Here is a 27,621-nt window from a genome sequence, read left to right on the forward strand (position 1 = left end):
CCCTTGCTAGCATTTGGGCGATTTCCTCGTGCCTTTAATGTCAAGGCAAATTACAGGCCTTTCAAGTCAAAGCCCTCTTGCTGGAGAGCAAAGCTCACTCAAGCCAGACGCTAATCGCTGCCTCCCACAAGGGGCCTAGCTTTAATTGCCCATGACATGCTAATCTGCTGGACAGTCTCAAATGCTCCTTTATCTGTGTGCCGCTCTCCTTTCCCTCCTCCTTTCCCTCGCAGCTCCCCAATCTCCACCTTTTTTCTTCGGCGAGGCAGTTTGCCCCGACCCAGCCTGGGAGTGGCCTTCCCGGCCTAGAGAGGCAACTCGCCTGCGGAGACAGAAGAAGCTCTGTTGCAGTAGCTTCCAGCCTGTGCCTTCTTGCATGTTGCGTGTGCCTTTCCCACCCCCTCGGGAGGCATTAAGGAGAGAAATGAAACTCTTCCCCCGCTTCAGCAAGTGCTTTTGTTGCCTGGGCTTCCTCTTTATGGTTCTGCGAGAGTCAGGAAGCCTGAACTCAGACAGCCCCGAGTGCAGCCAAAGAGATGACAACCCGGCATGCGCAGGGTCCCTGGTGGCCATGCCTCTCCCTTCTCCGGAAGGCGGCTGTGATGGGTTGGGGAGCTGCAGGCTCCACGTCCTGGGGCCTGAGGAGCCGGCAGTACCTGAGGAGGCGCAGGATGTCCCTGCTGGCGAGCAGCAGATGGAGTTCAAGCAGATCCTGAAGCACACTGGAGAGCTCAACAAACAAAGCTCTTCCAGGACCAGGACCCTGATGGACCGACTCAGCTTGGTGGAAGCCAGAGTGGTTTCCATGGCATCGGGCCTACAGAAGTTGCAGGAGGAGAGCCGGCTTAATCTGCACCGCTTAGAGGAGCAGCTCAGCTCCTTGGTGGCCCTGCTGCTGGGGATCCTCTCTGGCTGCAAGCTGCCTTGCAGCGAATCAGTCCTGAAGGCATCCATTCTTGGTGAGTACAGCGGGGGGGTTATCCACTTCCCATTCTGCCTGACTGCAAAGAGAGATATTCTTCTCTCTCTTCACAAACAACGAAGTCCAGGTTGGGGTGAGGTGTGATCTGAAGGCTCATGGTGCAGAAGCCTTGCTGAAGCTAAGCAGATCTGTCTGGCAAGTGCCTGGAGGGGAGATCTCCTGGGAATCCTATGTATGCCCATCGTCCCACCCTGACCCTGAGATCCAGCTCCGAGGCCCTTCTGGTAGTTCCCTCGTTGTGAGAGGTGAGGTTACAGGGAACCAGGCAGAGGGCCTTCTCGGTAGTGGCGCCCTCCCTGTGGAACGCCCTCCCAGCAGATGTCAAACAGCTGTGTGATTTTTAAGACATCAAGGCAGCCCTGTTCAGGGAAGTTTTTAGTGTGTGGTGCTGTATTGCATTTTTACTATTTTTTGTTGGGAGAAAGGCGGGATAGCTCAGTCAGTAGAGCATGAGACTCTTAATCCCAGGGTTGTGGGTTCGAGCCCCACCATTGGAGAAAAGATTCCTGCATTTCAGGGGGTTGGACCAGATGACCCTCGTGGTCCCTTCCAACTCTACAATTCTATGAAGTTCTAAATAAAGCCTTGAAAATAGTTCACAGCAGTCTGCTGGGATACAGCCCCCTACACAGAGCTTGGAGTGCTGAGCAGGGAGGGAAGGAGGCCAGGCCCCGTCAAGGCAGCCCTCTTGCCTTGCTTTGGTCATGCTGCACCTGGAGATGAGGTAGGCAAAAAGAGACAGCATTCCTTGCGCAAATCTTACGATGTTGCTGGACCATGTCGGGTCTTTACTGAGCATTCATTCTGAATGCACATTCTGTTTATGAGGTGGTTATTATGACAATGAACATTTATTATTCATTCATCTTGATTTGCTTCCAGGGTTCAAGTAGGTAGCCATGTTGGTCTGCCATAGTCAAAATAAATTAAAACAATTCTTTAAAAAGAGAGTTAAAAAGGCTCTTCTTAAAAACCATGCACACACACAAAAGCTCATAGCTAAAACTACTCAGTTGGTCTCTAAGGTGCTACATTATAAGTTTTAAATTCTTTTGGAAGGATTCTTTTAAAGACTTTCTTAGATCATATAACTTTTTTGAAGACTTGATTCTTTTAGGTTTAGACTGCTTTGCACCAAAGCAGTCACCTAACCAGCTCCACACTGCTGAATCAAAGCCACCATGAACTCAAGTGGTCTTGTGAATGTGTCTTGTCTCCCACTTCAGTTCAACAAGGACAGGCAAAGCCTTCAAAACCTCAGAGTCCTCATTCCGCCTCTGCCTGGCTTTTTCCTCCACCATTTTTCATTATTTCCTTCCCCCTCCCTTCTTCCGCTTGAGATGTTCCACTCATTTTCACTTTTGATGTCTGACATCTCAACAGTCCGTGTCCCGCCAGGAATTTCCGGACAGATGGATGCTGTATTGATGAGCAATATGTTTGAAGAGTTTGCGGCTGACATTTATGGCTATCAGGCTGACCGATGATGCAATCCTTTCTGTTGGACACAATCCCCCCACTGTTCATCATTTCCTTCAGATAGTGCCCTCTCCCACTCCACATCCTCCCTGATTATACCAGAGCAAGAGAAGAACAAGAGGGACAGCGATGCAAAGACGCTGTTATGGGAGCAGGCGGCACAATGCCTGCCCAAGTTATTCTGCTGCCAGAAGCAGAGTCAAAAAGGCAGAGCTAGCGCGTAGCACCAGATGCTGTGAAATCAGGGCACCTCGTCGCCTGCACACAGGAAACTCTGTGGCTCCTGGATCTATCTAGTGGCAGGGGAGGAGACCTGATGAAATCTTAGGGAAGGCTGCTGATGACAGAAAATATCCACTTCCCAGCCTTAGATGCCTAGGGCTTACATTCGGGTCCTCAGATGTGAAATGCACAAACGTGTTTTCCAATGTTTCCCACTTTAAACTACTGTAGGCCTCCAGGTGTTATTGGACTTGAACTCTCACCATTCCTGGGCATTGGCCAAGGTGGCTGGGACTGATGGAAGTTGAAGTCCAAAAAAGCCACAGGTTCCCCATCCCTGTCTTATATCCAGGTCTTTATTGAGCATGGTTTGTGGGGTAGTTATCTATGACATTTGTGAGCACTGGGCCTGCATTCATCTTGATTTGTTTGTGGGGTGTTTCCTGTTAGGCATTTGTTCGTCCCATATTTTTCAATGCACTTCCCTGCCACTTTTCAAACTGCTAGAAGTCTGGTTCATTTTCTTTCTTTCTTTCTTTCTTTCTTTCTTTCTTTCTTTCTTTCTTTCTTTCTTTCTTTCTTTCTTTCTTGCAGATTTGTTGCCCTAAGGGTGACAGAGCCCTTTAGTTCACCTTAACTGTGCAAACCTCAGGTTCTGGTATGTGCTTGAATCCATCCCACAAAATAATGGGAGTCCCAAGGCACCCTAAGAGAAACAAAAACAAGAATGGCATATGTTGCAGGGGGCCATGCGCCAATGGCACTCACAGAGAAAAATGAATCTGAATGTTCCACTTGGGATGTAGAACCCCCTTGTGTAGAAGCCCCCTTAATGCCTGGGGGGAAGTTATCCAAACACTTAGCAAATCTGTATAATAACACTGCATTGAACTAGCTCAGTCAGAGACTATTGAGAATAGAGTGGGCAGTGGCTTTTCTCAAGAGATTTGCAGTAATCTCACTCACAGACTCCAAATTATCTCCCAGATATAGGGAAAGAGCACAAGATTGAGGAGACACCAGCACTTACAGGTTAGTATAAATCTATTATGTAACTTAGACAACAATCGTATGAAACCTATGAAACCTATGAAACCTATGAAACCTATGAAACCTATGAAACCTATGAAACCTATGAAATCGTATGACTTGGGAGACCAAGTCCCCTCTCTCCATCATGGTCCATAGTCTTGTGACCCTGATGATGTTGGGACTCCATCATCACTAGGGCCACAAAGGGTGTGTGTCAGAGCAGTGTGTGCCCCAAAGGAGTGTGACAGCAAGGCTTATGTCCGAAAGATTTGAATCCTTCCTGGTACCCTAGAAACTGCCAAAACTTTGAATAAATTTACTCCAGCCCAAGAGCTGGTGTAAATTGATCCCATTTATTGAGAGAGAAATACAATTAAAAAAATTAAACTGACCTTTTTAAAGAAAAAAGACAAAGGGATGCCCTCACTTGCACCCTGCTGGGATATGGCAAAATAGCCTTTAGATACAGTGGTGCCCCGCAAGACGAATGCCTCGCAAGACGAAAAACTCGCTAGACGAAAGGGTTTTTCGGTTTTGTGTTGCTTCGCTAGACGAATTTCCCTATGGGCTTGCTTTGCAAGACAAAAACGTCTTACGCTTTTTTTTAAAAGCCGCTTGAAGAGGCGCAGTTGCGACGGACCGTGCTTCGCAAGACGAAAAACATTGCAAGACGAAAAGACTCGCGGAACGAATTATTTTCGTCTTGTGAGGCACCACTGTATTCCTCACTGCCTCCGGTGCCTTTAGTATTTATATAGCCACTAAATAAACATTCCCTGAGAGGCTTACAAACAAATAGAATATATAATAATTAATTTTTAATATTTAACAACAAAGACAGAATATATATATATATATATATATATATATATATATATATTTGCTTTCGTAGATTTTCACGGGTACAGGAATGTAGGTTTTGGTGTCTTCGGGTGTCTTCCCGTGTAAGAGTTGGGGTGTCTAGGCGACGTTTCGACGAGGTCTCACTCGTCATCTTCAGGCTGGTGCTTTCGGCTTCTTGTTACTAGAACAGAGCAGGATCTCAGTGTTTGAGTTCCTATAAATACTGTTGAGGGGGTGTGGTGTATAGCCTCCAACATTCTGGGCAGAGAGGAAGTTCCTAGGTTAATGTGCCTTTTCTTCTTTTGTTCATTAATTACTTGAGGGATATCTTGAGTGATTACTTGAGTGATATTCTGGTTACCACTTAGGAGGGTCATTAGGTGTGGATTAGTTGCTAAAGCTTTCGTGTCTTGACCTCTTGACCTTGTAAAGAGTTTTTCTGAGAAGATGGCTGTACTGCACTTAGTTGTGCTCTGGCTTGGCTTCGTGTATAGGGGCGAGCTGTGGTTTTGTGCCCTGTGCCAGCCAGATCTGTGTAGGGATTGCAGGGGGGTGCAGCATCCGGAGGTGCCACTATGGTTTGGCTACTGGATGGTGTCTGTAATTTATCTGTGGAGAGGGTCTGGGTTTGGGTCTGGTGTGGTTGATTGGAGATGGCGTTCTGTGTGCCTCTGGTTCTGGTGTCGGTTTTTGTGGGGAGGGCTAATTTCCAGATGTCTGGCAGGCGGGACGTGTCGTCACGCTTGTTCATGTTGTGAGGGTGTTTCTCTATCTCGATGGCTTCCATGATTATTCTCTTGTGGTGATGTTCCATGTTAAAGAGCAATTTGGAATCTGCAAAATTAATTTCGTGTCCTGTTTCTTTCATGTGTTGGTAAAGAGAGGAAGTTTTTTCTTCTTTTTTGACGGCATTCTTGTGTTCTGCGATACGTGCATTTATTCGTCTGTTTGTTTGTCCAATGTACGTGGCTGGGCAGACTTTGCAGGGTATTTCATAGACCCCTTGGAAATAGAAGCCAACAACCAACTTCCCTTCCTTGACGTCCTAATCTACAAAAAACCTGATGGCTCCCTAGGACACACTATCTACCGGAAAAAAAACACACACCAACCGCAACTTACATGCACAATCACACCACCACCCTGCACAAATAAACTCCGTAGCCAAGACTCTCATCTCCAGAACCAAACGCCTGGCTGACAAAGACCACTTGACAACTGAGTTACAGAATCTCTCAAATGTGTTAATCGCCAACGGATACCAGCAAAACAGGGTTACGAAGCTAATCCAAAAAGAAACACCCCCCAAAAACCAAGACACAGAAGAAAACAATGGCATGGCCCTCCTTCCTTATATCAAGGGCACTACAGATAAAATTAGCAAAATCCTCCATAAACACAATATCAAAACAGCCTTTTGCACCAACCAAAAAATAGCCAATATCCTCAGAAACCCAAAAGATAAAATCCAGTTAGAAAACCAAGGGGTCTATGAAATACCCTGCAAAGTCTGCCCAGCCACGTACATTGGACAAACAAACAGACGAATAAATGCACGTATCGCAGAACACAAGAATGCCGTCAAAAAAGAAGAAAAAACTTCCTCTCTTTACCAACACATGAAAGAAACAGGACACGAAATTAATTTTGCAGATTCCAAATTGCTCTTTAACATGGAACATCACCACAAGAGAATAATCATGGAAGCCATCGAGATAGAGAAACACCCTCACAACATGAACAAGCGTGACGACACGTCCCGCCTGCCAGACATCTGGAAATTAGCCCTCCCCACAAAAACCGACACCAGAACCAGAGGCACACAGAACGCCATCTCCAATCAACCACACCAGACCCAAACCCAGACCCTCTCCACAGATAAATTACAGACACCATCCAGTAGCCAAACCATAGTGGCACCTCCGGATGCTGCACCCCCCTGCAATCCCTACACAGATCTGGCTGGCACAGGGCACAAAACCACAGCTCGCCCCTATACACGAAGCCAAGCCAGAGCACAACTAAGTGCAGTACAGCCATCTTCTCAGAAAAACTCTTTACAAGGTCAAGAGGTCAAGACACGAAAGCTTTAGCAACTAATCCACACCTAATGACCCTCCTAAGTGGTAACCAGAATATCACTCAAGTAATCACTCAAGATATCCCTCAAGTAATTAATGAACAAAAGAAGAAAAGGCACATTAACCTAGGAACTTCCTCTCTGCCCAGAATGTTGGAGGCTATACACCACACCCCCTCAACAGTATTTATAGGAACTCAAACACTGAGATCCTGCTCTGTTCTAGTAACAAGAAGCCGAAAGCACCAGCCTGAAGATGACGAGTGAGACCTCGTCGAAACGTCGCCTAGACACCCCAACTCTTACACGGGAAGACACCCGAAGACACCAAAACATATATATATATATATATATATATATTCTTTGCAACAGAGGCAGCATAAACATAAACAACTTGCAACCCAAATTAAATTATGCTAGACCACAACAGCTGAAGATTAATTAAATATACAATGTCTCTCATTCCTTAAGATGATGCGTTTTTTATATAACACCATCAATATACATGGTGCTTTAATGCAGAAGGTTACAATTTAAAATGAAGCCAAAACAAGGAGGAGAAAATATGGGCTTTGGGGGAAGCCAGGAAATGGCTTCGCACTTCAAATTGGTCAAGTCACAGGAGGAAAACGATGCCTTACACACATGGATCTCCAGGTGTGCAAATGCAACTCCCCACCTCTGCCTAGAACCCACCTACAGGTATTGTACATTATGTTTGAAGGCAGTCTGAGTGTGTGAAGCCCAATACACATGATTGGGCCGGAACCACATGATAATTTCTTAACTCTTTGGGGAGACCTCCCTTGATTGCTATATCCAATAGCATGTTGAAGCAGGCAGCAGTGCCCCAAGATTGCTCTGGGGGTGCAATCCTGCTCGCCAACCAAACATCTAAGTCTACTCTCATAGATGTATGTCTTGTTCCTGCCTTCATATTGCAGGATACTCTTTGTCCCCTTTTTAGCATATGTGTAACAGTTTCTAGGTGCCATATCACAGAAAGACCCCTGCAAGACAGGTCACATGTCCAGGACCTGTTGTTTCCATTGCCTGGCCCTGTGGTTTATTACAACTTTCTGTGCCTTCCAGATGGACCTATGGTCCAATTCAGTCTAAGGCAGCTTTCTATGTTCCTATGTACTTTCAGTGGAACCCTCTGAAAAATCTGAGCACATTTATCCTCGGGATTGTGCAGAGATCCATAAACAGGGCATCCGAGACAATGGGATATACACCATCCAACCCATTCCCCTCCGTCAACACTTTGAGGTAAGGTAGGTAGGTTTGAGGTATCTTATCTAATGGAGTAAATAAGATATGCATGCAGCCAACTGGATCTCCGTTTGGCCAAAGGTAGCACAATTGCAATAGGCATTCAGCTCCTTGCTCCACTGGTATGTGTTACTGCATGCAAAAGTTGTATCCATACATAAAATTTGCATTGGTTTGCTCCTAAAGTGGGCATTCTCTATTCATCCTCCTCTGCATTGCTATTGCACATGATAATCTGCTGTGCAATCCTGTGTATTCTTACTCAGAAGTAAGTCCCACTCACTCAATGTAGATTGCTTCCCTTATTAAGATCATACAGCTTTTACTTTGCATTAATGAATCTGGAGGAAATATCACCCCTTGCCATCATTGATGCAGATTAGAACCTTCATACACCTGCCCATCAAAATATATTGAAAGGGCGGTACAGTGGTACCTCGGTTCTCAAACTTAATCCATTCCGGAAGACCGTTCACATTCAAAAATGTTCAAGAACTGAAAACTCAATACAGAAGCCTCAATTCCATTGAGAAAATTGAAAAACACACAGCGGAAGCCGTTTGACTTCCGAGGCACGTTTGAAAACAGAAGCATTTACTTCCGGGTTTTCAGCATTTGTCAATGGAGACATTCGAGAACCAATGTACCACTGTAGTAGGTGAGAATTATCCTTGTTAACATTGCACTTATGGCCTCTCTCCCCATGAGCAAAGTGTGTCCCCAAGTTCCTTTTAGACTTGGACTTTGCAAAGTCCCCTATCAAGAAAAAAACCTGGTTAGATATGTTCCCCATGGCAAGAAAGATTAAGTGCAGCCACTGAAAACATAACGCTATGTGTGTGGTTCTTAAAACGGGAACAGCTACTATCCAGTTGAGTAATTAGTAAAATAAATGCATGCCCAGATGGGACACTTCTGCACTAATGCTGCACAGAACAGAGACCACAGAATCAAAAATAATTACCGTATTTTTTGCACCATAACACTCACTTTTTTCCTCCTAGAAAGTAAGGGGAAATGTCTGTGCGTGTTATGGAGGAAATGCCTACGGGTGGCATGCCTACGGATTTTCCTCCTCTAAAAACTATGTGCGTGTTATGGTCGGGTGCATGTTATAGAGCGAAAAATACGGTAAATCTAAACCGCTGAAAATAAAATTTCCAAAATGGTGCATGAACAGGCAGGCGGTGAGTTTCTGCCACTTACCATTAATCATATCTCCATGGTTTTCAAAGGTTATTTAGTGAGAGTAATGAGAATTCACTTCTGGAGCTCCTTAGCCCTGTTCCCCACTGATGAAAATAGTTCCTTAGAGCAGCCAAAGACCATTAAACCTGTTTAAGCACTTGATGTTGCCTGCAGAGTGGAAAATTTCCTAAGAGAGCATGATGTCACAGCCTGATTCCGTGGGCTGGAGCAAGGGCTCTTTTTCAGGCGCTCCAGTGCTTCTGCCGATTAACCTTCGTCTTGTGTATTGCCAGGCTTACTGTGACATGGTCACGGATGGTGGCGGGTGGACCGTGTTCCAGCGCCGGCAGGATGGCTCTGTGGATTTCAACCGCACTTGGCAGGAGTACAGGCAGGGATTTGGGAGCCTGCAAGGGGAGCACTGGCTGGGCAATGAGCACCTCCACAGCTTAACTCGCCTGGGCCAGCATGTCGTGCGCATAGAGTTGGAGGACTGGCATGGCGTCAAGCGCCATGCTGTTTACCGCAAATTCAAAGTGGCCAGCGAGGCCCACAAGTATCGCCTGACAGCCCGGGAGTATCAAGGTAGTGCAGGCAACGCCCTGAGCTACAGCCGCAACTACAACCACGATCACAAGTGCTTCACAACTTGGGACAGCGACAACGACAACTACCCCATGGGCAACTGCGGTGCGTACTATGGGGCCGGCTGGTGGTTCGACTCCTGCCTGGCAGCCAACCTCAATGGGAAGTACCACCACGGACGCTACACAGGGGTGACCAGCGGCATCTACTGGGGAACATGGTACATTCTGGTTGACAAAAGGACCAATCAGAAGTACTCCTTCAAGAAAGCAGAGATGAAAACAAGGCCCGTCGGCTTTTAAGACGATCCTACAACCAGAATGCCTGGTGCATGTGGACTTGCAGCAGGGAGACTTTACAGAGATAAGTTAAAAGAAAATAACCTGCTACTGAGATTTGACTTGGGAAAAACAAGTTCAAAACAGGACAAAGTCCTACTTTGTGGTGGAGAATCTTAATACACTGAAAACAAAGGATAAATAGGAGCAGAGTCACCAAGTTGCCCACAGCTCTTGTAACAATCACAAATGCCAGATTCTACATTCAACTTCAGTCACTGCCCTTCCTTTCCCATCTCATGATCGTGGGCAGTGTTGAGTTATATCTGCCATTCTTCCATACTCCACAGTGAAATTCATGTTTGGGTCAGAACACACCCGCAAGGGAACTTGTTTTGCAAGTGGCTACAAACTTCCTTTTGTAGCTTGGACACACATCAGATTTGCCTCACCCTGTTCCATGGCTTGCTCTTTAGGCTTACGGTGGGCACGTGAGCAAGTTATCTGGAAAGGAATCATATAAAGGGAACAGGCCTTAATAATGTATCCAAAGTATTCTACTTCAGCTCAACCCCTCATTCAGATTTCTACAGAAAGGACTGAAAGCCTTGTTGGACCTTTCCGGTGCTCTATTTCTAAAGAGGTAGCCAGGGCTACTTAGCCAGAAGTTAATGGGGATGCGCTAAATTGCAGGAAATAAGAAGCAGCATTCTGAATTATATAGTGACTTCCAGAAGATTAATATGCTTTTCCTGAGCACTGGCAAGCAGTTAAAAGTTGCTCTTGTATTTTCTGACAAAGGTTGTCAGATCCAGGCCAAGCAAGTACTCAGATAACCTTTGTGCAAAAAGAAACGCCTGTCCTGTAGTTTGGGCTGCAGCAACAGGGAATGCATCCTTACTCCTTTGGGGTGGTATCCTGACCCATATATAGAGCAGGCTAGGGAATGAGTGATGTCCAAGGCCTCCCCATTCTAAAAGAAATGCAGGAGTGTTTGCCTCCAACAGAATGTCTTCAAGACACATTGTGGTTGTTCGGTGTGCTCCAAACCAATTTGGGAATCACTGCTTTAGACATACTTCTAAAGGCCTGAAATAGTGTTAGTGATAGCCCACCAAGTGCCTTTATTAAAAATATTTGCATTTGTAAGTAATCCCGAGCCTAAAATCCAGAGAGGTACAAAGTCAGGGGGGGTGTTAACTAGTAGTAGGAGCAGTTTCCTCGATTACCTGCAAGAGCATGAGAACCAGATTTGCTTCATTCTATTTCCTTGGTTTTTAAGACTCCGGCTTCTAACTCCTCCCACTATTAAATGTCAACAGCTATAGAATTGGCTGGAGTTAAACAAATTAGAGACATCAGGTGGTTCAAATACCATGACTACACCTGTCCCTTTGGGGGCACTTTCATGGTTTAGGATGCCTGAAGCTCACGCTTGATAATTCCTTGGCACAAAACCGGTGTTTCATGAGTAACCAATATGCTGTAATTATAGTCAATCAACAAAGACTTCAGAGCCAGAATGATATAGGGCAGATGGGAGCTGACACTTCAAGACTACCTTGAGTCAAATCAGGCCATCGTATCTTCCTCATTCTGGCAAGAGCATCATACTAATTAGCACTGTGATAATTCAGAACTACAAGAGCACTGTACCTCAGGCACCGAAAGAGTAAAGAAGCTACAAAAACTAAGGTACCCTTATGGCAAAGCAAACGGTAAGGAAGCAGAGATGGACAGCTGTGCACTTAAGAGTTGCCTATCTTGTAATGCAGCCCAGGGTACCCTTTCCTTACCTTAAAAGCTTAATAGTGCCTTGCTTTCAAGCTCCTTATCTCATAAATGTCAGTCGATGGAAGTGGTACATGAATGGAAACTTAAGATCTTAAGATCCTCTATAAACTGGACAAATATTTCAATTTATCCTTACAGTTCAAATGATGGACACATTCACTTACAAGGTCACACAGAGATGGCAAGAAGGGTCTCTCCCTAAACAAGGTTCTTAAGGCAGAAGTCACTTTTAAATGTTAAGCTTTAGGTCAGGGATGAGAAACCTGCAGTCCTACAAATATTGCTGGACTACTACGCCTACAATCCCCAATCATGGAGTTCAACTTTTGGGAGTGCTGCCACAGGATCCTCACCCCTGGTTTAGGTATTTGGCAGTCAGATTGTTTGTGAGCCCTTTCACATTGCCAGCCACAGTTTTAACCCCGAGAGAACTTCACTATGCAGAGTCTTGTAGCTATTATCATGTTAACTCAGTGGCTACTGCTGTAATTCTCATTGTAGGGCAAATGTAGATACTGTGTGAAGAGTCAGTGTACATGAATGAGGCTGACACTTAAAAGTGATTGCTTAATTGCATGGTATGAAGATATGTGGGGAGGGGAATCAACGCTACAAGATAAGCATGTGTTTACCTACATGTATTTTAAAAAATCAGTGGTGGAAGTTACTTTCTCATCTTAAGAAGTTAACATAATATTGACTTCTTGCTTTCCAGTGAGCTTGGCGCCATCTGGTGCGTAAACTAGGTCAAACCAAATCACAAGCTATTTATAGTGTAACAATGGACACTCCCTCAAGGGGGAACTGGCTCTTCACACAAGGCTCATTCCTCTCATAACACACTTTTTGTGAACCAATGCATTACAATGACAAGAAGATCCCCCAGTTTTATCCTGTGTTTTATCTATTTTGTGTGCAGTGGCAAGAGAAATCTTAGGAATTTTTGTCCACCTGCAGCAACTTACATGCTATATTAAAAAATGAAATAAAAACTGAAGCCGTTCAAGGCACAATGAAGGGGGGAAAAACCTCAGAAATAATTTACCTGGGAAATGCACTCTCCTCCCCATCTAAAAAGCGAGAAGGAGCAGGGGAATGTGTGTTAAACTCTCTGGAAAAGGAGTCATATAGTTTGACAAAAATGGTTCTGCCTACAAAACTTCCAAGTGATAGAATTCTACATCAGAAACCGCTAGTTCCCTGCTATTTTGTACTGGTTGATTATTAGGTGATTCAGCATTACATCTTGAAGTATATTCTACAGAGTTTTGACCAGGTCAAACAACACCTAAAAATCACACACATTCATAGGAAGATCCAACTATTGCTACAACCAGCATTAATGCAAGTCAGTTTGTTACTGACCGCAGTAATAATTCTAAAAGCTCTTAACAGCTTAGAGGTTCATAATTCTTACACAAGATGGAGCATGAGATAAAGATAGCCGATCAAACATAATGTGGTGCTCATTACAGGAATCCAAAAGGCACAGGACACTCTAATAATAAGAAGAAAATAGAGGCAGAAGATCCATACATCTTTATTTCAGTTTGATCTTCCCTACATTTTTTTTTTAAAGAAACCAACCGTCTGAGGAAAAGCACAGGCTTCTAAGCAAATGAACCTCACCCACTCCCTTCTCTTTCCCTGGACTCTACCCCAACACTGAATTTCAAAAGAGGCTCAGAAAGTTCAGGGACAAGAATCTCATTTAGTGCGACAAACAGTTAAAAAAAAATCTTTTTGTTCAAGTTACTTATCCGTATCCCCATCTCCAAAATATAAAAGAGTATAAATTCAAAGGTGGAGGACAGAAGGAAAGATTTGCTACCAAACCTTTGAATAAAACAGTTGTATTTATTCTCTGACTGAGACATTCAGTGCCAGTACAGGACCTGTGTGCATGCTTCCCTACTGAAAATTAGGGGGCCTCTCAGCAGACTTTGAAGTCGTGCTACTAACACTTTGAGGACTATGGTTTCAGTTAAGTCCAAGGCATGGTATAAATACACCTCTTCTGTATAGTAGGTGTATCGCAGAGCAAACAGGTCCTAAAAGTGACTAATACCACATTTTGGAGGCGATTTCCAAAAACTTTTTCCTTGCCGCAGTTTTGTAGCCTAGACACACCTCTCCCCCCCCCCCATTCCCCAACTTGGTGTGGCTCAGTATGCTCATTGAACCTTCTTCCACCCCTTTTAGATCTTTCCCAAACTTTTTACTTCTAACTTATAGCGCATCAAGGATGTTGTCGATTTTGGTGATCAGCTCCTGACGCTTGTTAGAATGCATCTTCTCATTCTCTATGTACGTATCCTTCTTAAGCTTGCCAACAACCAGCCGCTCAGCCTCCACAGAAGATTTCAGGACCAGCTCCTTTACTTGGCTGTCAAGTTTCTGAATTTCGCTAACCTTGGAAGAAATTTGGGACAAAACGTTAGGTGACTGGACAACACCATAGCCATACAAAGCAACAGTAACAGGGTGCATTCATTTTATTTTTATGGTCACCCTAGAAGTAGTAGATTTGCAGGGTCTAAGCAAACAATTACAGTCATATTTTTGAAGTCGAACAGAATCCATTCCGGAAGTCCATTCGACTTTCAAAACGTTTGAAAACCAATGCATGGAAGCCGCAGAAACCCCGTTGGACGTTTGGCTTCCAAAAATAGTTTGCAAACAGGAATGGTCACTTCCGGGTTTTTGCAGGGCTCGAGAACTAAGCTGTTCGAAAACCAAGGTACGACTGTATATGACAAACTATACAATGTTATGTTAGAAGCTACACCCATTTAAACTTTACATTTAATGGTTCTGAATATGGACACTCACTGCAACAAACATGTCAGGGCTGGTTCCATGGTCGTAAGAGCACTTGATTATGCTACATTTCATTCATACTTTGTTTTTGAGAAATGAAATGCCTTCTAACCTTCCTTCCATTTTATAGCAAAACATCAGCAGAGGAATATGTAGAGATAACAGCTACCGTGTGTGTGCACAGCCCCTCCATTCAGCCCTCCTCCCAGTTACCAACGGAGCTTTCAGCTAACTGCAGCTGAGTATTAATGAGCAGAATGCATTAATAGCGCTTCAGTTACAAGTTATGCATTGACATCCTGGCAAAAGTGACCATCTTCAAGATAGCTATATTCACCAACAGTTCCAGGGTGATCCACTGAATGGATCTCCTATTGTGGGTGAAAGTTTCACTCAAAGCAGAGTAGAAGCGGTCTGCTAAGAGAATGACATGCGGACCACATTTGTGCCTAAGGATTAATACAACTTAAAATCGGGAAGTCAGGATGCCTTAGGCTTCGCTCACCAATGTTGAGCAGCAGCTTACAAAAAAACATTCCATTTCAAAGCAGTAGGCATGTTAGGTAAGTGGTAGCCAGAAGACTTAATGCAGCCAGAGGGGCTTGATGTATTCCCCACACAGCATTAAAACATTTGGAGCAATCTTGCTACCTTCAGGGCCTACTCACTGAGAGAAGGGCTTGGCTGAATGTGGTGGAGGACCCTGGCCAATGCATCTCAGCAAGCTGGAATAGTCGACAGTCCTGGTTTAGATATTCTATACAGGTAGCGCAATATTTAAAGCCATGGCAGAATGAAAACTGGGGGAAATTCCCCCAAAGCTCTCCAGCCTTATGGAGGAATGCCTGGAAATAAAACTATCAAGGAACCTAGAAATCTCAACTTTAACAGTATTATTCTGGAATCATCATAATACACTGTAAACACAGGCAACAAAAAAGAATTTCTTTAAAGTGTGAGGAAAATATCTGCCTTGGGAATGACAAGAGAAAAGGCAGTTTAGACTAAGGGCAGTACAGTAACAATACACACTAAGGAGGCCAACGGATTCTTACTTTGTCACACAAGTCAGAGCCTTCTGTCTTCAGCTTGGACTGCAATGAAGCTATTTCGTTGGTTAAGGCCTTATGTTCAGTCTCCAGTGATTTTTTGCCACTGTTTAGGTTTGAAATATCCCGTGACTGCTTATACTTATTCACAGCTTCATCAAAATGGCGGTACAGACGTAGCCTCTTATTCACCAGGGTGAGAACTTGCTCTGTGATGCAGGCAACTTTCATCCTAGCTTCTGCTGCTGGGTCCTGCAAAAGCACAATGGCTTAAATACTTGTTACAGTATATAGTGCATTCTAAGTGTCCAGAAAGTGTTTTGTGTGCTCTCTCGGTAGTCCTTGCAACAACCCTATAAGATCTGTCAGCATAACCTCCACCTTGGAAATAAAAGACCGAGGCAGAGAGATTGGCATACCTAAAATCTATCTAGAGAGTCGAAAGGGAGAAGGCAAGATCTAAACCAAAGGAGTTCCTAGTTCACAATTCTGTCGCTTATTCACTACACTGGCTAAATTCATCAGACAGACTTTACCAAAATAGTTGTTTGAAGCAAAGTGGCAAAAACAAGAAACACTGAGGAGTTCCATTTGCTTCAATTAGACTTGTATGGAATAACAAAACAAGGATATCCATTGTGCAAGCCATCTTGACTGAATCAAAATTAATTAAAACATGGATCAAAACGCCATTTTTAAAAACTACTTCATTCCGTGAAAATTAATAGATGAAGAATTTTGGCCAGTTTGGATCTTAGCAGTGCTTTGAAAAAGGTAAGCCCTAACACAACATGCTCATTTATTGACTCAAAGAATTAATGTATTTCAAGTATACTTTGCCTATGCTAAGAAACTACTAAATCTCAGAGCACCACTGATATAAAGATAAGGTAATAGCTTGCTCTCGCAAAATATCCATATTTTACAAAAAGAGTAAGTGCTACCTCACATAAAAACAGCAGCGAATCCAGTACTCCAGCAGTCAGTGCAAGGGCATTTAATACCAAGGAAAGGGCTCTCCCAAAGGAAACCGTGAGACCAACCCTCCTGCCGCATCCTCCCTGTTTCATCGTGCCTCTATTGCAGTACCTTAGTGATAGAGAAGTCCAGCCTCACGTAGAGGATCACTGTAAAGAACAGGATGTAGAAGGCTCCAACTACCAGGAGAGGTTCTTGCAGCATCAGGATCTTGTTAAAATTATAGTGCACCTAGGAAGAGCAGGGCAAGCAGTGAGAAGAGCATAAACTTCCATTAGTCAAGATGACATGCTACCCACCTTACATTCCTATACATAAGAACAATGAGATACTTGGACATTTAAGACGCAGCTCAGAACTCAACAGTGAAGCTCAATCTTTTCACTGATCTATGAACGTGGTCTGTTGCTATTGCAGCCATGTCACTTGCTAGAGAGCAATCTGGGCTGCAAAGATGAGCGTGGTATTTCTCATTATTTATGCTATCTAAGCAAAGGGCTTGTGCTTACCACAATATCCTGGATGTGCTGTTCAACTAGGTTGTTCTTGTGCGCAACTATGACTGGACGGCCAAAGGTGTCCAAATAGGTGTAGTGAAGTTCATCAGGTGCCCGGCTGATGTCATATGGACTATCCACATGGATATTCCTGCAAACAGAGGTGTATACAATACTGTTAGCTGTCCCACGGAAAACTTAACCTGGTTGTTGTTGGGGGGTTTTTTGGGGGGTGAGGGAGAAATTAGCCCTGGATTAGCCCCTGCCCTCTGATGTCCATGGCTTGGGCATGGTCATTTGCAAGTAAAGCTGTACACATGAGCTGCCACTCACACACAGGGGCTGCATGAAAGTGGGATGCCTGGCTGTGATGGTATCCTGATTGAGTGGTGTCCCCATGCACAAGCAGCTGCTCAAACATAAGAGTTCCTTTGCAGACAACCATGCTCCACACACTGTCATTATACAGGGCAGGGGCATGTGGAATTGCAACAGGGACATAAATGCTGCCCGCTCTTGCTTCACCATAAGCGGAATAATACACAAGCAGGCCTTGTGTTTTATGGCTGATAGACAAAGATCGCCTAAGTGGCTTGATCTCAACCATATTATTACTTACTTGGCACCTTCTGGAAGGATTATCTTTACAGTTAGTGAGTCTGTAACTTGCTCATCAAACACGTGGTCAACAAATCTCATCTTCAAGGCATACTGATCACCTGGGAAACAAAAACCAAGAGGATACTATGATTTTTTCAATGTATCAGGATACCAGCTATGAAAGCCCTGTTGGGTAAAACAGTCACAAGTTTAAAGGTGAGCTTAACCCCCCCCCCAATTAAGCTCTACAACTTGTTTTAGCTGCAGGTTGCTTACTTGCAGTAAAGTTAGGCAATATCCACACTATTACTGTGATAACACATTGAATTGTGCAGCCAGCATAAGCTGTGCAGAGCACAAAGCTTAGTACAGCTTAGCTGGATATCCCCCATTGACCACACTGTATATCATTTTGTATGTTTTGGGAAAGGAACAGAAAGGTGTCAGGAGAGTAGGAAGTGGGGGGGGGGGAGAGGTGTGCCTGAGAGCAAACCTGAAGGCGCTTCTAACCATGCATGGCATTTTTCAGGAGATGCCTGCATCATTTAAATTAATATAATCAAGTACTGAGATGCACTTTGACAGTACAGCACCTGGTTTCTGAGCACACATGCACAAATAATAAAAGTAAGAATCTTTGGAATTCCAAATATGCCATTCTGCATAGAACTGCAGACAGTGAATAGCTTTGTACTCCAGTTGCTCACATTATATTCCAGATGCCACTACCGTAACAAGGAAACCTACCAAGATTAAAGAGGTATTCATAGCTAGGCAGGTTATAACCAATGATGTAATGTGTCTTCCAACCACCAAATAGGGGGAAGCGAGGGCGGATCTCCATTTCCACAGAGTCATCCAGGATGAGGAGATGACTGGTGGATATGTTGCCAATTTCATCTCTGTAATACACATCTTGAGCAGCAGCAGGAAGGATAGTCTGCAAAACCAAGATAAGCACTTAATGTCAAATTCACCAGTACCAATAATTGGGGCACTTGCTAGTCACTGTTTTTAAGACTGCATTTTCACTAAAAACAAGCAGTTATCTCCATTCTCACAGCAGTTGCAACCACAGTATAAGCAAATCATATACAGCAGACTGAATTTTAAAAATCACATTGGAAGAGATTCTGGTCATACAGTCCAACCCTCTGCCCTAAAGTATCGCAAACCAATGCTTGCCTGATCTTTCCTTCAAAGTCCTCAGGTTCTAAATGTAGTGCCTACATTTCTAAAGAGTACAATACAATGCTACCTTGGTCAATGAACAGTCCTGTTAATGAACACTTTGAACAACGGACTCCGCAAAACCGGACGTAGGTGTTTCGGTTAGCACACTTTGCCCCAGAAGATGAATGGAAGACGAACACCGGCAGTGGGAGGCCTCATCAGGGAAAGCACACAGCTCAGGTTAAGAACACTTTGGTCAAAGAACAGACCTCCAGAACGGATTAAGTTTGTAACCCAAGGAACCACTGTATGTACCTTTTTTAATTACAGTGGTACCTCGGGTTAAGTACTTAATTCGTTCCGGAGGTCCGTTCTTAACCTGAAACTGTTCTTAACCTGAAGCACCACTTTAGCTAATGGAGCCTCCTGCCGCCGCCGCACGATTTCTGTTCTCAACCTGAAGCAAAGTTATTAACCCGAGGTATTATTTCTGGGTTAGCGGAGTCTGTAACCTGAAGCGTATGTAACCCGAGGTACCACTGTACTGTGCTTCCTAAGTCAATCACTGTAATTATTTTAATATTTAATACCTTTTAGTTTTAAAATGCTGTCTGAGCAATTCTTCCAAAAGTTAGAAAGGGAATCTTCTCACCCACTGCCTCCTTCAGCTTTGTTCCAAAACAGAAGAATGGTGGGGAAGGCAAGCAACCTAAGGCTGCAATCCTAACTATATTTAAACAGACCTAAGTCTTACTGATTTCAATGGGGCTTGTTCCCAGACATGTAGGGTTAGGATTGCACCCTAAGCCTGTACTTCCATATCAGAAACAAGAAGCAACATAAAAAAGGGACAGAAAGAAAGTTTCCAGGCACCATCTCCTCAAAAGCAGATCAGTAGCAATGCTTCCTTGCTGTCCCCTTCCCTACCTACAAAGCCTGGTCCTTTCTGGCAAGGGAGAGAGGAACTCTTTACTTACACCCCCACCCCCCTGAGGCTCCTTTTAAGACAAAGAGAAATATGCAAGGGCAGACCTTGAAAGACTTCACAGAGGATATTCCACTGTCAGGCTGTCTTTGGTAGTCATATCTGGAGAAAGGCCCTTTGAGCACAGCTCCTGTGTGCTTCAAGTCAACAGTCTCTTCTACAGCAATATTGCCCCAGTGAGAAACTTCAATGACACGTGTCATGGTAGTGATAGTCAGGAATGGACTGTTGTTTTCATAGTGCACCTTAAGGTTATCCTAAGGAGAAAAATCAAAATAGAGACTGAAGACTTTCTGTCCTCAAGTGTGTTGTAGAAAAAGCCATTTCATTCACAGCAACGCCTATTAAGAAGACCTACATGCAAATCAGACTCTCGATCATTTTTGTTGAGGTATTACACAATCTGTGTATTGACTGAAATATTGCACAATACTCATTAAGAAATGTTGGCTAGATCTAGCAAGGATCCATCTTGTCCAGCATTCAGCCTCCGACACAAGTAAGCTTCTGAGAAGCTCATAAGCAGGGCATTAAGGAAACAGTATTTTCTTGCCTACCCCCAATATCCACTTAGAATCATGGAACTGTAGTGATGGAAGGGACCATGAGGGTCATCTCATCCAAACCTCTGTAATGCCAGAATATTTTGCCTATCGTGGGGCTTGAACCCATGACCCTGAGATTAAGAGTCTCATGCTTTACTGACTGAGCTATCCCAGTTGGAAGGTGACTATGCTGAGAAACCACATGTGGAATAATGTGAGCAATGTCCATAGACAGTGGCTGCATTACTTTTTCTGAGCCCATTAGAAATCTGCAATAGCGCACACACAAAAAGTGCCTTGTCTGTTTTGAAAGATTAAAGGCTTGGTGCCCTTTGGCTGAATCTTGTAAATACTAGCATGTTTCTGTGCTGGCCAGGGAGGAGGAGAAGCCTCTTGGCAGACCTGCAAAAAAACTGTCTTGTGCCAAAGGCTGGCAGGCAGAGGAACACAGCAATCTCTCTCTCCTTCTCTAGTCCACTCACTGACGTGCATATAACCTCATGTACTCACCTGTGTGGTATTCTTTGTCCACCCACAATGAACAGGTGGAGTTGTTACATACAAGGCAGCTTTAGTTTACTTTAGTTCCTTTTAAGCCCCTTACATTCCTGGCTTTTGGATTTATATTAATCATTTGACACAGCAGAATGGCATGAATGTATTTTAATTCTACATGAGTGACAAATTCCTTTTAAACAGTTTCTCTCCTAGGAACGTTAGCTGGGATTAAGAGTTTACCTCACTGTATGGTGGAACATCCCTGAAGGGTCCATATTCAATCATGTCCTCTGACCGACTAGGATTGCCTAGTTTGGTGTAGCTTTCCACATTCCTTGAGGCCAGTTTAATCCGAGTAGTTTGGGTCTTGGTTGGATACGGAGAGTAAAAATAATGATTGCCCTCAAAAACCACAAACTGTTTCTCTGCTTGGGTGATATGAGTTGGGTACGGCTGCAGGACATGTGTAAAAACCGTTTCAACAGATAAGCGAATCTTTCCACCTGGACCCAAAGGAGATGGCAGTTTTACAGTGAAGAATTTGCCACTGTAAAGGAGAAAAACAGATAGAAAAATCAATCTGGCTCTGCTGGCTTTACAGACACCCATAAGCATGGAAAGAAGCTCAACAAAGATTCTCACTGAAGAATATATCATCTCCACCTTCATTTGTCTGCTGCAGTTTTGGGCCACATAGTAGTTTGAGTGTAGACTAAAGTTCAAATCCCCACTCACTGGATGATCTTGGACTAGTCTGAGTTTCTCAGCCTAATCTATTTCACAAGGTTGTTGTGAGCATAAAAAATGAAATATAAATGTAATAATAAATGCAATGCTGTGGATACCAAAACCATCTTTGTATTCCTAGCTCAGTTATACTAGCCTGGGTTTAATCAAAGTGGCAGTAACGTGGCCCACTGCTGTCAGCAATCAGAACATGGACTCTTGGGAACGTTTGCTATTTCAGAGAACCCTGATCTCAATTGACTAATGTTATAACAGCTAACAGTTGGATTTACCGTATTTTTTGCACCATAACACTCACTTTTTTCCTCCTAGAAAGTAAGGGGAAATGTCTGTGCGTGTTATGGAGCGAATGCCTGCGGGTGGCGGGGGATCTGCTGCAGTCGTGAGCAGAGGATCCATGGTTCCCCTTCCTTCCCTCCTCCATGGTTACAAAGCATGGATCCTCAGGATTTTTGCATTGGGCTACTCCAAACTCACTGTCAGATCACATGTCTGTGGCCACAGCATGAACCACAAAAATCATATATCCACTATTTCGTTTAGAATTTTTTTTTTCTTGTTTTCCTCCTCTAAAAACTACGTGCGTGTTATGGTCTGGTGCGTGTTATAGAGCGAAAAATACGGTAAATGTCAAAAGATATATTGCATTAGCTTTTAAAGTCTGGTCAGTAATGACTGACAACAGATAGGTTGGATGCAAGCTAATAAAACTGAAGCTGAATCCTGAAAAGACAGAGGAGTTGTGTGCCCCATTTTCACACCTTGGAGGTGGGGAGGCAGTCTGCCTTGCACTCCCATGAAAGGAGCAAGTCTGTAGCTGGGGAAGGCATTTTCCTGGATTTAAAGTGTCACTGGAGGATCAGGTGGCTAGGAATGCCTTTTTTCAGTTCCAGCCGGTTCGCCAGCTACAGCCCATTTTGGATACAGATCACTTGGCCACTCCATGATCTGGTAACTTCCAGACTGGATTACAGCAATGCACTCTGTACAGGACTGCCCTTGAAAATGACTTGGAAACTTTGATTGGTCCAAAATGCAGCAGCTAGATTACTGGTTGCAGTTTAGTTCAGATCTTACATAACCTCCTGTGCTAAAACAGCTGCACTGGTTGCCAGTTCATTTCTGGGCCCAGTTCAAGCCACTCACATTAATGTTCAAAGCCCTAAATGACTCAGGCCCCAAATACCTAAAAGACCACCTCCTTCCTTACAGACCCTTGTTGTGGATTTCTTCAAGAAGTACACCAAGGAAAGTTTAAGACAGCTTTATTTGGTCAAATGTAATATTTGGGGGAAGTCAACAGGGTGAATTCCAGCATCCCTAGGAATACCTGAGTTTTTTATAAGATTTCTAAGCTCCTAACACATGCACAATACCCAAGTACCATACATAGCATGGGTCTTATCAGGTAACTAAGCAACTGGAGTCTTATCAGGAGAGACAGTACAAGGCTAAAAAGCTCATCTATCAGGGCCAGCACATTCCTTTTCAGCATATTCAAATACATCCTTTCTTTCTTTCTTTCAACAGCATTCTTTTCACAACTCTGTAACAGCTCTTCCTAGCTCCTCAATACATGCAGGCTATATTTCCCACCCCACTCTCTTAGGTGCTAAGATTGCCAGAGCAGGCACACTTGGTAGTTCTTCTGCATTCAAAAGGTTACGTGGCGGTGGCCTAGGAGAAGGTATTTTCTGTGGCAGCCCCTAAGTTCTGAACTCCCTCCCCACAGAGGTGCATCTGGTACTTTCATTATGGTGAACGCTGAAGACACACCTCTTTGCCCTGGCCTTTGACACTTGAGGTGTACATTGATAGAACCCACCTTATTTCTGTAATTGTAAGTTGTTTTACTAGTATGGTGTTGTAATGTTGTAACCCATTCTGCGGGCAGGTAAATAATGATAATAATTTTTGTTTCCAATAGACAGGTTTAGGCTTCTAAGAAGCAAGCAGATTATAATGCAACTCTGTGAATTACTATGCCTCCCAATTTCAAGTGATAACTGCATGTCATCAGAATTGTCAGATTAGAGTTATTTTTCTTAATTTTTTAATCCAATAATCAAAAAGAAAGCCACTATTAAAATAGTATCTGGTCTTAGATTTTTTATGATTCTGCAGGGCTACAAGCAAACGTCTCTGACCTAGTACAATATTTATTTTTTAAGAAACACTTTGGAAATTACAAAAATATAAAGTCTGAATATGCTAAGTATATGCGTCATACTGACTGGGCGCAAATTCTTCAGTGTATATTTTGTGGCAAACCTGGATATGATATAGTTTCCCTTGGCAAAACTCACCTTTTACCTTTTACCTTTGTCTCCTTCAACTCAAGAGTACTCTCTTCTTCTTCCTCGCCTTTCACCTATAACAAAAGATTAAATTCAAGTTTGGTCATTGTTACCATTTACAGTTTCCATCTGAGACAGCTGAATTCATCACAAGTGCTAATTCCTACTCCCAGGGGTCTGCAAGTCAGCAAAGACACATTTCAATTTGACACACACACACACACACACACACACACACACACCAATAATTAGCCATCCAATCATGAACAAGTTGTTGGCTAACTCCACAAACCCTGAAGCATTATCAAAAAGCAACGTACACAGAGGTCTGTTAAACCCTTGAGACTCTTATACAAGAACACGTAAATGCTGGCTTGGATTACTAGCCAAGCCCATTGTCTGCAGCTGTCATTCACCCCTTCCTTCCTGGAGTCCTGTGGCATTTTGAAGAACCTGGAGAATGGAGGGGTGTTTGCCCTTCTGAAGGGATCCTGCAGAAGGAGCAAGAAACAATGTGCTGCTGTCTCCTGCAAATTTCAAACTATGAGAAAGCATTCCTCCCTTTTCTCTGTGGTGAGTTTGAAGAGGCAAATCCTTTCCCTCTGCATTTGGCTTCTGTGATTCTAAAGCAACAGTGAGGCACTACTGGTGCTTTCTGCAAAAGCCAAAACAACAGAGAAAAAGCACATTTTTCTTCTGCTTACTGGACAGGGAGTACACACACTGCTGGCAAGCAGGTAGGCAAGTTCTGGAACCCTGTTACTGTGTTAGCTTCACAACAAGAGACATACAATAGTGATTTATGGGATGCAAGTTCTGATCAAAGACTTACTGTACTTCTACCAGAAGTCTTTTGTGAGAACTCACTGAATAGCCACAACTAGACAGACAAGTGTTGGATGACCTGATTTGTTGAAAACAGTCCTGATTTTACTTTCCCCAACAGCCTCCTCAATGTTACAAGGACAGATGATGCACCTGACAGCACTTTTCTTCTTAAATTGAGAGTAAACTGGCCAAAATTTTAAAAAGATACATGTGATGCTTTCAGGTCCTTGGGAAAGGGTTCACTAGAAAGTAAAGGCATGGCCAGGATGTAGAATTATTTTACTGATAATTCATATCTTCAGACCCAAATATATATGTACACCTACCCCCAGGTCAAAAATAATAATTACTTCCATTTTTAATCTACAAAGGGCTTCACAGGCCTCTCACTGTAACTCTAAGATGGATCAAAACTACCAGATACTACAACCAGTATCTGATTGTCCAAGGACTATCTTGATTGTCCAAGGACTATCAAGAAATTCATGTATGAGAGTGCAATGCCTATCCATATTCAGCGTTATCCACTATCCCATAGGCTAGCAAGTATTCCCATTTTGCAAAATGATGAAATAGAAGACAACGGCAGTTATCCTATGCATATAGTTACAAGGAAGCAAGTTCCATTATTTAGAATGGGACTGTAAATAACATGAGAAATCATACTTGGGGGTAGCTTTGCCTAACCTGGTGTCCTCCCATTGTTTTTGAGACCACCACCCAGGTTGACTGGGAACCAGCTGAAGGGCACCAGGTTGGGGAAGACCCCTATAGAAACTGTGATTGCATAGGGAGCAGGGCCTAGGTTCCAATGAGCTCACTTTTGGCCATCAGATACAGTGCCAAAGACTCAGTCCACTACCCTTACTGCCTCCACCTACCTTTATTGTACTTACTTACAACCCTTTCTTCCAAAGGCAAAATAAGCTTAGTTCAGCTTTCTAGCTGCTATTACATTCCTTAAAATCAAGTTGCCTTGCGGAATGAATTCTCTGCAGCAAATGGGAACATAGGAAGCTACCTTTTATCAAGTCAGGCCACTGGTCCATCCAGTTCACTGACTGGAAGCCACTATCCGGGATTTCAGACTGGGCTTTCTCCTAGTCCTCTCTAGGAATACTAGGGATTGAACACAGGACTTTCTATATTCAAATCAGATGCTCTACCACTAAGCTACAGTCCTTCCCAAATAGCTGTGACTGCTCACTTTCTAATAACAGAGTGCACTCCACTATGATATCTGCAGCCATTCATGGTTCAGGACAGAGCTTCAACTAACCGTTTTCATTAACACGTTGCCACACAGATAGAAGCAGCTAAAACACACCTTCTAGAAAGGCTTTCTCCTAAGCTCACATTTATGAACACCTCCAATTACTGCAGGCAGGCAGGAAACACAGGCAGCAATAAATAATAATAAGCCACTTAAATGTTCTGATGCCAGCAGCCTGCTGTTCAGCTAGCCACAGGCCTTGCAAACGCATGCGTTATGCGGTTTTATAGACATGCCTTGAGATCCACGCCTCCTTCCCTCTAGGTTGCCACTGGTTGCTCTCCAATTGCAGCACTTACGCTTACGTGTCAGTATATGCCAGGCCATTTACTACAGCGGCAGCTCTGAAGGGAGTCAGCAGCCAGGAAGAGGAGAAATAAAACAAATACGTGGTGAGCACTGCTGCAAAGTGACAACCCTTTCCATGACATTATCTGGGTCAAAAAGCTGGCAAACCCCCAAAGGGCAGCTTACGTGTAACTTTAGAAAAGACCTCTATTTCCACCCCCACGCCAATATGGATCACATATTCTGCTAACACTGTATTCCCAGATCACAATCCACTATGTGTGCTGCCCAGAAGATCCCAGGCTTTTATTTCGGGTGGACAAAAAACTGATAGGGTTTTCTTCGTGGCCCATATATCTCTGCAGCACGGCCTCTACGAAAAGGAGATAGCCACCCCAAATCTGCAGTTTAGCCTCCATCCCTGCTAACTATACGGGGAAAGGAGCCAAACACACCACAGTCAGTACAGTTAAGAAAGACAAACCCCTGAAATGCAATGCTAAAGCGTTGTTGAGGCGAGGGGAGGAGATGTTTTGGAAATTATATCCGCTCAAATGCCAATAACTCGGTACCAATAAGCGAACTTATTAGGGAATGAAAAGCTGCAGGGAATGGAGGCAGATGCCCAGGAAAAACCAAGAGCCGAAGGCAAAGTGGGTTGGAGGGGGGAGATGATTTTCGAAGCCTGGGCGCGGCGAGGGAAGGCGAAAGAAAGGCAGAAGCGTAACTCCTAGAAACACTTGCCCCGCGCGCAGAAGGAAAAGGAGAAGCGCGAGCGGGGAGGCGCCAGGGCTGGCCGAGGGCGCCGTCTCTGCGAGAGGCCGGAGGGAGAGGGCGAGCGAGGCTCACGGGGCTCCGAGACATGAGGCGCGGCGGCGGGAAGGGCTTCGGAAGCGGAAGGCCGCGGAGGCTGCGCGTCCCGCCAGTAGCTCGCTCACCTGCACCCCCAGGTAGGCCAGGTGGCTTTCCAGGCCCGGGTCCAGAGCCAGCAGGAAGGAGGCGGCCGACCCGGAGCCCCCTGCGGGGTTGGCCAGGCTCAGCTCGGTCGTCACTTTGGCCAGGTGAGTGCCGAGGTCCACGGTCCTCTTCACTTCTTCGTTGACCAGCTCCGGGGCAGCCAGGGCGCCCCCCAAGCAGAGGAGAAGGAGGAGGGAGACGCGAGCGGCGCGGCTCTCCATGGCTGGCCACGCCGAGAGACTGAGCAGCCGAGCGAACCGGATAGACTCCCCTCCCTCGCGGCAAGGTTCATTCATCAGGCGGGCACAAGATGGCGCCCTCCACGCCG

The 27,621-nt window shown here is 44.3% G+C and overlaps 2 protein-coding genes across 3 annotated transcripts; one reads left to right on the forward strand and one right to left on the reverse strand.

Moving 5' to 3' along the window:
- Positions 1-76: 76 nt before the first annotated feature.
- On the forward strand, positions 77-13,545 carry LOC308581594 (fibroleukin-like). Of its 2 annotated transcripts, XM_081184241.1 has the most exons (4): positions 77-959; positions 3,671-3,715; positions 7,789-7,910; positions 9,395-13,545. In XM_081184241.1, the coding sequence occupies exons 1-4, from the start codon at positions 182-184 to the stop codon at positions 9,986-9,988; spliced, it is 1,539 nt and encodes a 512-aa protein (XP_081040367.1). In that variant the 5' UTR covers positions 77-181; the 3' UTR covers positions 9,989-13,545. The 2 variants fall into 2 exon arrangements, with proteins under 2 accessions (XP_081040367.1, XP_081040368.1); XM_081184242.1 differs by lacking the exon at positions 3,671-3,715 and having other exon boundaries at positions 78-959.
- RPN1 (ribophorin I) lies at positions 13,275-27,621 on the reverse strand. Its single transcript, XM_081184170.1, has 10 exons — positions 27,275-27,621; positions 23,957-24,021; positions 21,144-21,450; positions 19,908-20,117; positions 18,450-18,642; positions 17,722-17,821; positions 17,115-17,253; positions 16,717-16,836; positions 15,634-15,879; positions 13,275-14,170 (listed from the first exon to the last, which is right to left on the reverse strand). Exons 1-10 carry the CDS (start codon positions 27,587-27,589, stop codon positions 13,988-13,990), a joined length of 1,878 nt encoding a protein of 625 aa, XP_081040296.1. The 5' UTR covers positions 27,590-27,621; the 3' UTR covers positions 13,275-13,987.

This window comes from Podarcis bocagei, assembly GCF_964188305.1.
Source record: "Podarcis bocagei genome assembly, chromosome: 2".
Taxonomy (NCBI): domain Eukaryota; kingdom Metazoa; phylum Chordata; class Lepidosauria; order Squamata; family Lacertidae; genus Podarcis; species Podarcis bocagei.

Coding starts and splice junctions, on each gene's coding strand:
- LOC308581594 (XM_081184241.1), top strand. CDS start 182: ATGCTCCTTTATCTGTGTGCCGCTCTCCTTTCCCTCCTCCTTTCCCTC. Junction 960..3,670: donor CCTGAAGGCATCCATTCTTG/GTGAGTACAGCG, acceptor ATTATCTCCCAG/ATATAGGGAAAGAGCACAAG. Junction 3,716..7,788: donor GGAGACACCAGCACTTACAG/GTTAGTATAAAT, acceptor ATGTACTTTCAG/TGGAACCCTCTGAAAAATCT.
- RPN1 (XM_081184170.1), bottom strand. CDS start 27,589: ATGAATGAACCTTGCCGCGAGGGAGGGGAGTCTATCCGGTTCGCTCGG. Junction 17,822..18,449: donor TGAATACCTCTTTAATCTTG/GTAGGTTTCCTT, acceptor TTTGTTTCCCAG/GTGATCAGTATGCCTTGAAG. Junction 14,171..15,633: donor GCTCTGACTTGTGTGACAAA/GTAAGAATCCGT, acceptor ATTTCTTCCAAG/GTTAGCGAAATTCAGAAACT.